General features: G+C 33.4%; 1 protein-coding gene across 1 annotated transcript in view; it reads right to left on the reverse strand.

Annotated features, from left to right (window-relative positions):
• The window catches only part of LOC143256210 (inhibitor of nuclear factor kappa-B kinase subunit alpha-like), a 31,343-nt gene extending 14,891 nt beyond the window's left edge, over positions 1-16,452 (reverse strand). Inside the window, exons 1-6 of the mRNA XM_076513095.1 lie at positions 16,319-16,452; positions 15,083-15,300; positions 7,710-7,868; positions 5,748-5,837; positions 4,612-4,736; positions 334-441 (exon numbers count right to left, since the gene is read on the reverse strand). Of these exons, the coding sequence (XP_076369210.1) occupies positions 334-441; positions 4,612-4,736; positions 5,748-5,837; positions 7,710-7,868; positions 15,083-15,181 (581 nt within the window). The 5' untranslated portion in view covers positions 15,182-15,300; positions 16,319-16,452. The remainder of the gene's footprint in view (positions 1-333; positions 442-4,611; positions 4,737-5,747; positions 5,838-7,709; positions 7,869-15,082; positions 15,301-16,318) is intronic.
• Positions 16,453-17,160: the final 708 nt, after the last annotated feature.

Here is a 17,160-nt window from a genome sequence, read left to right on the forward strand (position 1 = left end):
GTGGTAATCTTTCAACCCAGATTATGTATCCCTGCAATACCATCTCAGACATGAATAGACATTACCTACTATAGAGAATAAAAAATTTCAAACTCTCTCTCTATCATTAAACCAGGTATGAAACATGAATAATATTTCTGCACAAGTTAACCATATTAATTTAATCACAACAGCAACATTAAAAAGTCAAGCAGATCTGAGTTTTGTAACAACAAACACCCTGATCATTAAATTATGGCCAGATACTGAAAGTATTTTTCTCATTACATGTAAAAAATACTGCAATTAAAAACATATGTATCCCACAATTACAACACAATTCAATCTACTAACCTTGAAATATTATTATATGGAGACATTTCTTCTGAGCAGTGGATTTTTCCTTCATTGTCTAAGTACATTGTGATAGTTGATGACGACTTCTTTTCAGCAAATGGTATCCTATAAAATGTTAAACTACATTAGCTTAGAAATATAATCATTTAATACTTAAAACTCATTTTTGTAAGGAGAAATAAAAATCATTCATTTCATTTAAGTTAGATATTTTATTAGGATATCTGCTTTGAAATTATAGGGACTAATTTTTAACTTTTAGTGATAGAGAGTGCTGTGTTATTTAAAAGTTAGTGTTTCTGAAATACTAAACTTTTGACTTCAAATAATACTTGACTTCAAATGTATCCTAGGTTTTGGGGGTAACTGAAAAGCAGGACCCAGAATGAGGTGTATCCCCACCACATTGTGGGTCCTCCTTTTTCAGTCACCTCCAAAACCTAGGATACATTTTATAATCACACATTGTAACTTGTACCATGGGATCTTTTTTATAAAATGCAGAATATTTTAAGTTTAATGTGTTTTGTTTTGGCTTTAAAATTTATGGTTATATACATCAGTTAGTAATACATAAGTCTCGAGACTTTGAACTGTATGCACATTGAAAATAATATTTCATATATACATGACAAAAGAAACAAATTATTAAACTTTCATATTCACATACAATGCCATTTCCTTCTTCTCTTTTAGTAACTTTCTACATATTATTGTATCAAACATAAAATATACTGGAATGATGAGTTTACACAAAACCACAAAAATCCTGGTTTACTAAACCACAGCTCTTATTTTGGAACTTTTATAATATATTATTATATACTGATATGCTTTTTTAAAACATTTTCCATATGTATATATAACTAGTGCATGTTCTATGGTTTACTCTTTAATCAATGATATAATCCTCTGAATGTATTTTTATGTATGAGTGTCAGATCCCAATTGTAAATTGATTCAAATGCTGCACATAGTGATACAGTATTGTATAAAGGAGGTGAGGGTCCATACACTGGATCAGATCCACGTAAGATTGAGACTGTTACAAGAAATATTGTCGTTATCACAAAGCAGACACGAGACACTTTCAAGATTGTAGTTGCCCCAAAGTTGGTAAGTAACTGTTTAAGTTTTGTTGATCATAAATAAAATATTGATTTTTTGTGGAAAGTTCCCCAATTCACCATGCAGGTTTGGATCTAATAACAGAATTTGCAATTTTGTTCGTACACAATACTTTTGTGTTCAATGAACTGTAATCTGAGCGATTTTGTGTCAATGCTATTCAGAATTCTTCATAGATTGGCATGTTTTCAGTTCAATTCTGCATTTATGTATACTGCACTTTGATATGTTTTATGTGGCCTTTATGTGTTTCATATACCAGCTATAGAAAGATATGTTGTTCTTGCTAATCAGATCAAGTCGTGTATCATGCTACTGAACCATTTTGTCATATTGTGTATTTTCAAACATATAAAGTTGAAATCATTTCTTATGTTTTTCAATGTGATGATGGAATTAGATTTCAAAACAGTTTTTAAATAACTTCTGATACTACTACATTTTTAACATTGCTTATAAAACTTTGAATTCCACCTTATATATCATTTTAAAATATTTTAAGAGGTCATTTAGTATAATCACATTTTTTTTTCTAAATAAAGTAGTTAAGTTGTATCATCTTTGTTCGTGTAAAATTGGATTAAATGTGTTTCCATTGAATTATATATTACCTATTGCACACTGTGACAAAAATTTGTACTAATTCTATCACATAGATAAATTACTTTATTCTTATGAAATTTATAGACAATTATTTTCACAATTAATTATTTTACTTAGGAATACGTTAAATATCACAATTACTTTTTTAACAATGATATTTAACAAATAATTAAGTTTTTTTAGAAATAAATATCCATAATAAATCAAAACTCTTTCCTAAGCCTTATTGAATCTGATTGACCATGACGCTTCTCTTATTACACTGGCATAAACTCTTCCAGAAGCATGTACAAGGTTAACATCCTATAAAACTTGATAATGTAATGTTTAGTATTTTTCTGATTTACAATCAATGCTACCAAATAATGCTTGTTTTCATCAACAAAAATACAGTAGTTTTATTAGAACAGCTTTGCAAAAATTTGTAGGAAGAAAACAAAGGAAATACATAAAATTTATGTTATTGTCCTTTGAGTAGAATTTGACAAACATCACTGAAATTGAATGACACAGCATGTGTGCACTCTTGTAACCCTATCCAATAGTAGAAAATCGGCCTTTAGGAAGTGATATGTCTCTGGTTTTTTCTAGTGAAGCAGTATTTTGTGAAATAGTCACATTTCAGTTATAATAGAATATATGTACATGCATTGTTAGTTTTTCAAACAAGTTCTTAACTTTCAGTTAATTTTATTAAAACACAAAAAACAATCACACTTTCTAGTCATGAACTTTCTATTTGTTTGCTGCTAGCCGTGAGTTGTTATACCTTGCCAAATTTTACACATGTAGAATGTAACACAAAATAACTTTTTGAGGTTTCATATATGCATTTTGAAATAAAAAAATGCATTTTAAAAATCAATAAATTACTGTATCAATACCAATAAATTACACTATAATTTACCTGGCTTAGTACCTAAGTTGTCAATACCAAGAGATTACACTATAATTTACCTGGCTTAGTAACTAAGTTGTCAATACCAAGAGATTACACTATAATTTACCAGGCTTAGTAACTAAGTTGTCAATACCAAGAGATTACACTATAATTTACCAGGCTTAGTAACTAAGTTGTCAATACCAAGAGATTACACTATAATTTACCAGGCTTAGTAACTAAGTTGTCAATACCGAGAGATTACACTATAATTTACCTGGTTTAGTAACTAAGTTGTCAATACCAAGATATTACACTATAATTTACCAGACTTAGTACCTAAGTTGTCAATACCAAGAGATTATACTATAATTTACCTGGCTTAGTAACTAAGTTGTCAATACCAAGAGATTACACTATAATTTACCAGGCTTAGTAACTAAGTTGTCAATACCAAGAGATTACACTATAATTTACCAGGCTTAGTAACTAAGTTGTCAATACCAAGAGATTACACTATAATTTACCTGGCTTAGTACCTAAGCTGTCAATACCAAGAGATTACACTATAATTTACCAGGCTTAGTACCTAAGTTGTACTTGGATCATTGAATATATGATTCTTTTCACCTCAATAATTTCTTATCTTACCACTTGGAATGTAACATGGAAAGAAAGGGTTTCCTGTATAAATATTTTGCAGAGGCTCAGAAAACCATGTGGAGGACAATACAAATTTTCATCTGGTTATTAACACATTACAGAAAAAAGTAGGCGTACATAAGAAAGTATTTCCAAAAATGGAAAATGGTGGGTTGAGCTACTGTAATTCAATAAATGTGGCCATATCTCAGCAAATAGAAAAAATAGAAGGTTCTTATTGCAGAGATGCCAACTATTTCAAATGACTGAGCACAATGATTGTAGACAGAGCCCCTACAGATATCGTACAACCACTGGATACAGTTTTGAGTCATCCATGTCTGTGGATCCATCTGTGGCTAAACTGTAAACACTGTTAATAAGTATGCTTGAAATCATTTTGTCATCTTCAAAACCCAACATTTGTGCAATGGCTGTAGTTTTGGTTCTAGCACAGCCATATTTTTTTGCTATATCAGAGTCTGGGAACATTTTTCTGAATAGATGTCCTGTATGATCGGCTACAGCTAGGAATAAATTATGAGCAATGACGATTTACGTGAACATCACTTCTGCATTTATGGTTTCATATTCTGAATTCTTACTCATAAATGTCATTATCTGCATCATTTTTGTCTTCACCTCAGCCTTTTCGTGGTGAGATGCTGATTTTGTATGTCTGGAACAATCGTTTATCCTGCCATGCACCACAGAAAAAATAGATGTGACAAACTGTACAAAACACATGACTGTCACTAAGTTTTGATGCAATGACTGGATATTTTGCACTATACTCCTTCCTAAATTTTTGATTCAAAGTTTTAGTCCTTTTAGATTTGCCAGAAACAAGACAATCTGGTGAACGAGGCCTCTTTTTTCCATCTTGTGAACGATCGCATTGGTGTTTCTATGCCGCTTTGAAAACGAGAAATACCCATCTATGTGAGCGCTGATTGGCTGACAAGCACTGATGATGTAACTATGGATTCTCCCAAATAACAGAAAAGGAGAAAGAAACTTACCACTGTGCTGGTGACAGAGAGGGAAGAAAGGGGCGATACCCAACAATTATCTCATGAGTAACAAGACCCAGACTCCAGTAGTCAACTGTATAGGAATACCTTTTACTGTGGAACAGTTCAGGGGCCTGTAATGCACAGAACACAGACATAAGACTTAATGCAAAGTATGATGAAAACAATATTTGAGAAATTCTTTTTGTACCTGCTGACATTTAAACACCAAATTTAATAGTTCTAATCTGACCATCTCTTTTTATTAACTTTTCAAAAATATTTTATTAGATTTAAAATTTGCTATTACATAATTCAACCAGTTTTTTAAATCATTGAGTATTTTTACAAAATAAGACATCAGAAATAGCTGGTATGAGAAGTGTTTGAAATTCAAATTGAAAATCTTTCAACTATCAGTTCTGGATTTAGGAATGTGATGGGAGACCCCTTTTACTGCATGAAAACCAATTATTCACCTAGTCACATGGAATGAGTAAAGTTCTCATTTTATATCTACAGTGTTCTCTTGTGACACCCACTTATTGTAAACCCTTTGTAATAAAAACTCAATGTTTACAAGTGGTATAGTAGCTGTTGATATTTTTTATCAATACAAGCTTGAAATCAGAATTGTAAGAGTACCTTTAGATAAAATCATTCAAAAAACTCTTGCACAAAGTAGAAACAAGAACCTGTGCAGAAAATTTTTACTCAATACTAGGTATTTTGAAGAATTAGAAAGATTATTATAGGAAGCACTTTAACATTACCAAAACAGAAACAAATAATCTAGAACATCTTCAAAAAAGCTACCTCATCATCTTTCCCTCCATAGACTAAACTACAACCTGCACACACTGTGGAAGTAACAGAATAATAACAATTTATGTATATATATATATATATAACTGATTCACTCCTAAATTATATGCATAAAAAAAGGAAACTTTTTGTGTTAGTGTTCTAAACTGACAGTGAAATGAAAACTTCTAAGATAAAGTACTTCCACAAAAAATTATTTCCATCAGAAAATAAACACCTAAAATAAAAAGATAAAAAGGATTTAATAAGATGTCTCATAACTCTTTATTATAAACAATCTTATAAGTAGCTTGTTTTAAATTAAATTATATAAAACTTACCAAATATTGTAAAGTTCCCACGAATGATGTGCAAATGCTCCCTTGGTCCAATTCTTTGGCATAACCTAGATCAATCAGTTTGTACTGCAACTGTTGAAATATAGTGGGAAATCACAGTATTTTTAGGCATAACCATCAAATGAAAAACATTTTTTTTCTTGTACAAAAGATAAACATTTTTGATAGAATTATTGATATTATAATACAAATATTTTTCACAATATAAATTATTATAAACCTTTGTAGTCTTTTTCAACCTCAATATTTTTTATTAACTTACATTAACATTAAAATAATGTGATAAATTAGTGACTCACTTTTCTTAAAATAATGTGATAAACTAGTGACCCACTTTTCTTAAAATAATGTGATAAACTAGTGACCCACTTTTCTTAAAATAATGTTATAAACTAGTGACCCACTTTTCTTAAAATAATGTGATAAATTAGTGACTCACTTTCCTTAAAATAATGTGATAAATTAGTGACTCACTTTTCTTAAAATAATGTGATAAACTAGTGACCCACTTTTCTTAAAATAATGTTATAAACTAGTGACCCACTTTTCTTAAAATAATGTGATAAATTAGTGACTCACTTTCCTTAAAATAATGTGATAAATTAGTGACTCACTTTTCTTAAAATAATGTGATAAATTAGTGACTCACTTTCCTTAAAATAATGTGATAAACTAGTGACCCACTTTTCTTAAAATAATGTGATAAATTAGTGACTCACTTTCCTTAAAATAATGTGATAAATTAGTGACCCACATTTCTTAAAATAATGTGATAAATTAGTGACCCACTTTTCTTAAAATAATGTGATAAACTAGTGACCCACTTTTCTTAAAATAATGTGATAAATAAGTGACTCACTTTCCTTAAAATAATGTGATAAATAAGTGACTCACTTTCCTTAAAATAATGTGATAAATTAGTGACTCACTTTCTTTAAAATAATGTGATAAATTAGTGACTCACTTTCCTTAAAATAATGTGATAAACTAGTGACCCACTTTTCTTAAAATAATGTGATAAACTAGTGACCCACTTTTCTTAAAATAATGTGATAAACTAGTGACCCACTTTTCTTAAAATAATGTGATAAATTAGTGACTCACTTTCCTTAAAATAATGTGATAAACTAGTGACCCACTTTTCTTAAAATAATGTGATAAATTAGTGACTCACTTTCCTTAAAATAATGTGATAAATTAGTGACTCACTTTCCTTAAAATAATGTGATAAACTAGTGACCCACTTTTCTTAAAATAATGTGATAAACTAGTGACCCACTTTTCTTAAAATAATGTGATAAACTAGTGACCCACTTTTCTTAAAATAATGTGATAAACTAGTGACCCACTTTTCTTAAAATAATGTGATAAACTAGTGACCCACTTTTCTTAAAATAATGTGATAAATTAGTGACCCACTTTTCTTAAAATAATGTGATAAACTAGTGACCCACTTTTCTTAAAATAATGTGATAAATTAGTGACCCACTTTTCTTAAAATAATGTGATAAATTAGTGACTTACTTTTCTTAAAATAATGTGCTAAACTTGTGACCCACTTTCCTTAAAATAATGTGATAAACTAGTGACCCACTTTTCTTAAAATAATGTGATAAATTAGTGACTCACTTTCCTTAAAATAATGTGATAAATTAGTGACTCACTTTCCTTAAAATAATGTGATAAACTAGTGACCCACTTTTCTTAAAATAATGTGATAAACTAGTGACCCACTTTTCTTAAAATAATGTGATAAACTAGTGACCCACTTTTCTTAAAATAATGTGATAAATTAGTGACCCACTTTTCTTAAAATAATGTGATAAACTAGTGACCCACTTTTCCTAAAATAATGTGATAAATTAGTGACTTACTTTTCTTAAAATAATGTGCTAAACTTGTGACCCACTTTTCGTAAAATAATGTGATAAATTAGTGACTCACTTTTCCATCATTTTCTTGTAACAGAATATTTTCTGGTTTCAGATCACGATGAATTATACGTCTCTTGTGTAGGTATTCCACTGCTGAGGCAATTTGGTGGAGAAATATCCTCACATTCTTTTCTGGTAGACCACAACAGTTTTCTGGCTTTCCAAATTTCTGATGAAGATTAGCAAACAAAAATTATTTTAAAAGTTTTCTACTAGTACATAGTTAATGCTTCTGTAAAAACGGCTCGTTTGGGTTGAGAACATTTTTTACGTAGAGGAGCGAACCCCAAACGAGCCGTTTTTACATGTATATTTTTCTCTACAAGTGGGTTTTCTCTTCATCACTGAGTTAATGCTTCTATTTCTAAAAAGAAATCTGTACATAGTTTGAAGAAATTTACTGTAAACAGACTATACAATCTATAAGTATAAAACATGTGTTAACAAAATAACACAAGAGGGAAAATGGCCTAAAACATCATTAAAACAGACAATGTCTTCAAATGATGATAGTGTTTTCTGAAATCAAAATATTACATATTACAACTATTAGTAAACTGCTAAGATTTCTTACTTTGCCTATCTTTCTTGCTTGTTCCAGCCCTTTATTCCCCACTTATGTGCTCATGACAATATTGGTCTCATGACACTCTACACCTACATGAATGCACTCTCTATTCTGACACTGTATATAAGCACCTTCTTTAGTTACTATTGTCACTTTTTCAAGACTGACCCAATCTAGAGTCTCTAACACCAGCTCTTAGTGGGTAGGAAGGGTAGGAGTGTGTTAGGAGGTAAATATTATTGGAAGTACATTTTCAGTTTAAGAAAACGTTAACTTACGAAACACACACTCGTCTCACACTACAGCTACAATCCAACATTGATAAGATGGAACAACCAATGAGGGCATTATCTATTTTTCCTATAGAATGCATTTACATAGATCATGGGTATCTCAACAGAAGATTAGCACCCTAGTGGGAAAACTGCACTAAATCCAGAGCATGCACGTTCTTCACCTGGAAAATGATTCAAAAACCACATGTGGAATTCCACATGATTTATCCTCACTATCAGCCAGACACCGACCAGACAGCTGAGGTACCTTTGCTCGGGGTTGTAATTATAGGGCTACAGTTCCTAAATACAATGTTGGTAGCTTGGGAATTTGAACTACAGTATATGTGTGTGTGTGTGGATGTGGATACCAACTTTTTAGTTATAGAGTGATTCATTCCAATCCACCAGAATCATAAAAAGAAGCCAAGCAATATCAACGTGAGTAAATCCTCTCTTCAAGTCCTAAATGCCCCATACTAGAAATGATGGAATCCCATTTACCATATTCAATTTGAGGAAACAGAACTTATCTAGTCTGGAATTATGAACATTCATCCTAATACCCCAAACATGTGGACAAAGTAAGCTCCACTTACCCCCGAAATGACGGGAGAAATGCAAAACAATCAGTGCTCATCCAAGGACCCAGGAAGGAGCAATCACACTGCATTCAGATTTATGAAAAGACAACAGACTCCCTCCTGTGTACAGCAGAGCATCTAATCTGCACCAGTATTACCCTGGAAAGGACAGAAAAACAATATTAGCAATGAACATACATCTCCTTATAATCTAGCAGCCATGATTAAGACAGCTACAAGGGGTAGATGAAAATCCTGAAAGGAAGATACTGCCAGATAATGCAAATAATGTGAAATAAAAGTGTTATGATTCCACACACCAGCCCATACACATCTTTCAGTGGACAATTCAACCAGGCTGCTAAGAACACAGAAATGTGATAAAGCTAATGATACCCGACTTCCAGAAACCTCCTTTCTTCCAAAGAGAGCCCAAAATAAGCAATATGGATCAGTTTTTGCACTCATCCTGTCAGAATAACTGGGGATAAATCCAGCGAAACAGAAGTTTCTCATTTAATAAAAAAACATTGTTTAGCACCTCTAAAAGCTTTAATGTGAGCAACACTTCAAAACTTTCACTGAACATAACTGGCTGCCAGTGTTATAGGTAAGAGAGACCAGTCTGGGTATAGAAGGACATAGATCGAATGATAAAGCATTCTGTGCACATGCTGCACAAACAACTCTGACTAGTGAAGTCCACAGGCTGGAAATAACAAAAAATAAATTTTAAGGAAAGTTGACACAGACCATGAGGCTAAGGGCTCAAACAGATGTTGAAAAAGAGCATGTAACACCACCTTTGTCCCAAACGATGGTTTCATCTAACTAATTTGGATAAAGAGAGCCTAGAATGACTGGAGGAGACAAGAGAGCACTGGGGACTCAATAAAATATTTGTCTCTTTCAGCATCTGAAGGAAGCATCTAAAGAAAGTGGTTGTGGAATACATGAAATCCCTGTTGAAAAGCCAGGTCAGAAATGTGGCCGTGGTTTGCACGTATGAATGAAGCATGCTTAGCCTCCCTGCAGTCTACCATTGTTGATATGTGTACCATTTGTATCAGTAAATGCTACTCGTGGGATGACACAGAAACTGAATAAACCCCAACTGCACACCCTCCATGCATCAAACTTGAGCTCCATAAAGGATGAGTGTAAGATGCTGGATTGTGACTGCCTCAACAGACATCTAAAGAACTGGTCACTCCTAAAAAGACCACAGAAGTGGAAACCTGACATAAGTTGCAGAATTCAGTGCTACCAATAGAATGGGACCAAGAGTTGAATGAATGATTGTTAGGACTCTGGGTTGAAGATCAATAGATTGATGGGCACGTAAGTGCACTCCAATTATGTCCTGACTGAATGCATCTATTGTCAATGCTTAACAGTAATAAGATGCTGGAGACCAAAATGCCAATGAGTGGCAAATGCATTGATTATCTGTGTTCCAAACAAAGAGCAAGTCCTAATAAAGTCCATAGTTAAAGCATCTATTCTGTTGGAAGAATCCAGTTAGGTTTAGACAACTGAATTGCAACTAAATTTCCCATCCTCCACAACACAGCAAACTAGTAGGATGATATGGTGGAAGTGGACCAAATACAGAAGATCCAAGTTTTGGTAACAAAGAAACCTGGACCCAATTTCCTCTCGATGAGAAGTGTAAGACATGACTATAGAATTGTTGGAGTAAAGCATGATGACTTTTCCCTCAAAATTTCAAACACTGAAACATTTTCCTTTCAACAGCAAGAAGCTCTAAAATATTGATGTAGAAAGAAGTCTTGTCATCCATTTAAAGATCCTGGAATTCCTGACTGTTAAGATATGCAGCCCCATCTTTGAAGCAGGGCATCCATGAAAAGAAGGATCTCTGGATGAGGTGGAGGCAGAGGAATGCCAATCATAGTATTGTTCTGGTCTAGCTTGATTCAAGATCGAAGATCTCCACCCTGAATAAAGAGATTGTAGAATCCAGTGGATCACTCTTCATGATCCATTGGTCATGTATAAACCACTAAAGGAATCTTGTATGTGCTCATCCCAAAGGAATAAGAGATTTGAGTGTGTTTTCTTACAGCAAAGCCACATTGGGCTATCTGCTGAGCCCACCGAGGGGAATCGTACCCCTGATTTTAGCATTGTAAATCCGGAGACTTACCGCTGTACTAGTGGGGGGGCAAGAGATTTGAGTGATGCCCATATCCACAAAAGAGAAAAAACCATGACTGCCTATTCATAGTGTGGAACAACATGAGAGTTGGCTGAGCCTGACTCAGATACACATTGAGAAATACACCTAAATGGAGTATATTGTTTTAGAGTAATAAGAGATGTCTCAGCTCTGATAAAAAAACCATGCCTTGGTTGTTTTGGAAAGCAGTATCTGGGTGTGACCTTCTAATAACTGATGAGATGGTGCTAGCAATAGCCACATGACCATGAAATAGCACGTGCACAGGTCCAAAGAACAGGGATAAAAAAAGGTTATGATTTAGTAGAACACATATAGAGCTGATGTTAGTCTGAAGGGCTGAGCCTTGAACTGCAGCACCAGATCCTTGTGCACAAAATGTAGATAATAGCAGAACAACTCTGCTATGATAGCATGCAGAAAGACAATGGCAATATCCAACTTGGTCATCCACAGTCCTGGCAAAAAATACCAACACAGATTGAGGAAAGACTTCACTGTGAACTTTGGAGGAATTGATTTAGACAAGACTGGTTGATGACCAGATGCCAATTGCCAGTCTTCATGGGCACAACAAATAGAAAGGAATAAAACCCAGGAGGAACTGAAACAACTTTATCCACTGCTCCCTTGACCAACAAGTCTCCAATACCCATGGAAGGAAATTTCAAAATCCAAGGATCTGCATGGAGGTGGAAATCCAATACATTAGGAGTATAGTGGTGATGGAGATGTGAAATAAATGATTACTCTTGATGCAAGGACCTATAGTACCTATAACTCTATGGCAAAGGTTTCCCATATATCTATAGATTCTCAGATTCGAGTCTCCACAGATCCCAAAAGCATACAGTGAGCCACCACCATCACTAGCATCATTACAAATTAATAGAGAAACCTTCTGTATATGAGTGGAATGTATTATGGGCTCCAACAGGCTAAGGGGTTGATGTTAAGGGTTGGTACACTCAAACAGAGAAGGAACTATGACCCTCCCTGAAGGAGCCAAGGAAATTCTTGAAGCCAACGTCAACAGGGATGAAAATAGATAGGCAACATCGATCCTCAAATCCAAAGAGTCTGGAATGGGTGCAAAAATCATCAAGGGTTGAAGAAAAAGACCTCGAGTAGCTCACCGAGGGTGGTAGCAGGTAGATAAACATCTTCCAACAACTCATTTCTATACAACAAATCCCAACAACACACCAGCCAAGAAACTAGGGAAAGTGCAGAATCTAACAATCAAACCAAGGTGGTTATTAACAATAGTCCTATATCATAATCAAAGTAATATGGGGATCACTGAGAGGCTTTCAATAATAAGATGGAGGGATTACAAATACCACAGCACTGTAGATAGGGTTAAACAAATACTCAAAAACTGTGATCTCTTCAAATTGACCACAGACTCTATTCTGAAACTCCACATTTCCAGATGCAAGTCTATTTTCTGAGAGACTTAATGTGCTTCCATCTAGTGATGGTAGATGAAAACATGTTGTTCTGACAAATATAACAAACAAGGCACAACTCTTCCGTCATGTAACTGAGCAATAAACCTCCCTGCATGAACTGCAATACCTGATGATAGAAGGAAAACTAAGGATTTTGTCTCATACCATTCCACCATTAAGGAAGGTACACACTCAAAACCAACCTGGGAAAGACCCAAAACATCATGCATCAATATACAAATGGCCTCATGAGAAGTCAAATGAGTGGAGGAAGCCACTAGAAAAAGTGAATCTGAATACTCTCCTGAATGTCCAGGATTGTCTGCAAATGTTGCCTCTTGATTTCATGTTATTTCTCCATCTCACCACAGATAAGATCATGGATAGCCTGAACCCAGTTGTGAGCAACACTAAATACCAGGGGTAGGAAACGAGAAACTTGAGTTACCTCTGTGCTAGATATGTTAATCCGAAAGTTTGTCATAAGCTGGCTTCACAAATGAAGGGATTTTTTTTTTTTTATCTTGTTACAACACACAGGCAACACAAATAACACTCAAAAGTATCTCCAATGGTCATACTACAGAGAAACCCATTGGTGAAAACTTTGTTGAGTAAAAGTGAGAACATTATCTGAAGGAGGTGCTTATATAGTACAAGATAGAGGAGACATTGACACAAGTAGAGAGTGTCATGAGACACACCGCCAAGGTCAATTAAGTGAGGTATAAAAGACTAGAGCAAGTGAAAAAAATATCAAACCAACATTTAGATGAATAAAGGAAAAGAAACCCTAGCAGTTTGGTAGTACCTGTAGTGTAAGGGGAGGTAAATACATGTTGGAACAATGCTTTAAAAAGTATGATTAATTAACCAGATTCATTTGAAGTTTTGCTTTAAGTTCATAGTTCACTCTGATTGGAAATTAAAATAAATACTTATGAATGCCCAACCAAAGCTCAAGGTTTTGAAAACCTGGAAATAATTTAACTGGAATTTTAATTTTAATTGGAATTCTAAGAAACATTCTTGTAAGTCTAACTTTGCACTTCAGTCTGTCACACACACACACACTCTCTCTATCTTCTATCACACTGCAAAGTCTACAAGTAACTATTTTAATATTTGTTATTTCTATTTTACTTTATTTTAGTATTTTTTTATAATCATAAAATTAACACTGTAAAATAATAATAATGGCAAAAAATTTAGCTCAGACAAAAATTATTCCAACGATCCTAAAATATTTTTATTAACATTCCAAAAAGTCCCTTGTCCATAACGTATTCTAATGCTTATAAACATACCACACAGTGTTACAGATATTTCAAAAATCCAACCTGATTCCATCACACAAATACAGACTACAAATAAACTATGAACAATGGTGCTAATATTTTAAGAGTTTGCTTTTGTTTGTTCACTTCAGACTAAGTTTTTGCTATTGTTAAAAAATTTGTGATATAAACAAAAGTTAGCTGTAAACAGCCCCTCTTTTGTGTTGTAAAATAGGTGTGGTTGGAAAGAGAAAGCTGAGACCTCTGGTGTTGTAACACCAGTTTAGTGCTAACCCAACCTTCAATGTAACTTAAATGAAAATATAAATCTGTGTTGGGCAAAGAATAAAGTTAAGTATCCTGAATGTCACAAGACATATTACAAATTAGCTGAAGTCTGAAGTGCCCATTACCTTGACATGAAACCACCAGATTAGTTAGCTCTAGAGACAAGTTTCTAACTTCAAGATTTTCTTAGAACAACAATAGGAATGGAGTACAACACAGGCAAGAATTCACCACCTTCTAGTAAAATGAACAATGCTGAATTCATGGTGTTACAGAAAGTAATAGGGACTGTAATAGTATTCAAAGGAGTGAGGCAAAGCATGACTACAGAAACCTAGAGACAAATAATCCAGGAGCTTAAATGCATCAAATGTTATACTAATAACATAATCTAAAAATCTTAACCTTACTATGAAAACTTAGAACAGTCCTGCAATAAGAAGTTAGGGTCAGTGAGGATATAATTAAAAAGATACAAGAGTATTGCATAGGGTTACTGGTGACATGTTTAAAAAGAGAGGGGAAGACTTATGATAACAACAATAAAACTACACAGTAACTTAACAGTGAAAACGTTTCACAGTTGTTCATATTTTCTGAACTTTATTAGAAAAAAAACAGAGTATATTTTTATAAAAAGCTTTTTTATTCACAAAATGTTCTACAAAATAAAAATTAATTGCTTAGCATTATTGTTTAATAGCACAGTTTTAATGGAATTGGACAAACCTTACTTTTCTCAAATCACCACCAGCACAGTACTCCATAGCAAGGAGAGGAAGGTTGGAACTACTGGTGTCCAAAGCTGAAGGAACCTCGAGCAGTGATAACATTTGGATGTTTTAATTTCCTCATGATTTCAACTTCTAGCTTCCACCTTTGTCGATGTTTTGGAGTCATCATGGCATCATTTCCAGCGACATTCTTTTATAGCAATTGGTTCATTTGTCTTCTGTGACATAAAAGACAGCTGGTAATACACACTATTACAAAAAACAATGTTAAACCTTAGTTTATTATTATTAATAGTCCAGTTTTTTTATTTTTCTCTACTGGTTTACAGTAAGTCTTAGATATTATTTAAAACTTAAAAAACTAAGTGCTGTCAGTCACACAATGTGCTTACATTTTGTAGTTTAAGTGAAATTTGAAACAAAACAAAGTTACTTGATGGCTATCTTTGGCAGCCATCTCTAATTTCAGAAAGAAAGTAGATAGTCAACTCCACCCACCAACTCTTGGGCTACTCTTTTACCTGTAAATAGTAACACTGTCACATTATGACACCCCCCAAGAATGAAAGGTCAACCATGTTTAGTGATGAGGATTTGAACTGCAAGTTGAGGAACATAACAGCCAGCAATATAAAACCCTACATTTTATAGGAATGATAAGTAGTGAGACATTACATGGAATCATTGGTCTACACTTAATGAATCTGTTCTGTAAAGTGCAAAGTTCACCATTGTCACAAATGTCCATACTGTACCGTCCTCAGTGTATTATGTTTCTCTATGTAAATGCATGTTGGATATGATTCTAGCTTCTTCTTCTTCTACGTTATTATATGTCTTTTATACAACTTCAAGTATACTGGGTGTGATTTTAACACAATTACTAGCTTTTTTTTTTGCTACACTGTGTACAGAATGCATTTCTTTGACATCTAAAAAATACAGCAATATTCTAAGGTCTATTGTTAATCACCTGTTCTGTAACAGTTGCAGCTTTTAACAGATGGTCCAATCTTTGGACAGATATCCATCATTTGTAACGGTGGTTTTGTCTTGCTATAGATACAAGATTTGATTAACACATGAGTTTAAACAGAAAAGTGATGTTTATTTCAAAAATAACAGACTGCATATTTACATTCAAAATGTAATAAGTATGTTTTATTTATTCCTATTATTCGTGATTGTTAAAACACAAATCAAATGGAACAAATGAATGTTTAATTCTGAACTAACCTGATTTCTCCACAGATCCACACGCCCGAACCCTCCTGTTCCAAGAACTTTCTCTCTCCTCCAATCACCTTTGACATTTTCATCTTCATCTGATGTACTAAGACTTGGTTTCTCTTGTTGTTTCATAGTGACATCTGTTTTATAGTTACACAGGTCACTGTAGTGTAAATAAAATTAAAAGAACAACTTACATACTGTGTACCTTATAAGAACTTGTGCCTGAAAGTGTAATAACTCGTGATGATGAGAAACCCACTCAAAGTAAAAGTGTATCTTAGGATGGCCAGTATGGGTTTAACATTTTTACTAATAAAGCAGAGAGCAACATTTCGATCTTGTTAACCTGAGGTTGACATAAGAAGGTCAGAAGTTGTTCTCTGCTTTATTAGTAAAAGTGTCAATATCCATACGAGCCAACCTGAGATACAAAGTGTAATAACATTTCAGCTACACTGTATCCACTACATCCAGAGTTGATATCTTTTGCTGAATATTAGGGCTTTTTAGGGTGTCGATTGGAATATAACAGAGACATCAATGGTCTACACACTACCTATGTCATTATTTACAACATACACAACCAGACATTCATCATTAATACAGTGAACAATGTCTACAATAAAAGATATAAATAGTTACCTTCTTAATGTTGGTTCTAAATAGATTATTGATATAGTTATTGTACTCACAGATTAACAGTGATAACATTCATACTTCAGAATGAAATAATAATTTCATCATGTTTTATTTTTCTTTGTTTCTATGGAGTAGCCTTCACTGCAAGTTTATTAAAATAAACAAGTGTTCATACAGAAACACTTCTATACATAGAGAGTGTTCCA

Source organism: Tachypleus tridentatus, chromosome 7, assembly GCF_004210375.1.
Source record: "Tachypleus tridentatus isolate NWPU-2018 chromosome 7, ASM421037v1, whole genome shotgun sequence".
Classification (NCBI taxonomy): Eukaryota; Metazoa; Arthropoda; class Merostomata; order Xiphosura; family Limulidae; genus Tachypleus; species Tachypleus tridentatus.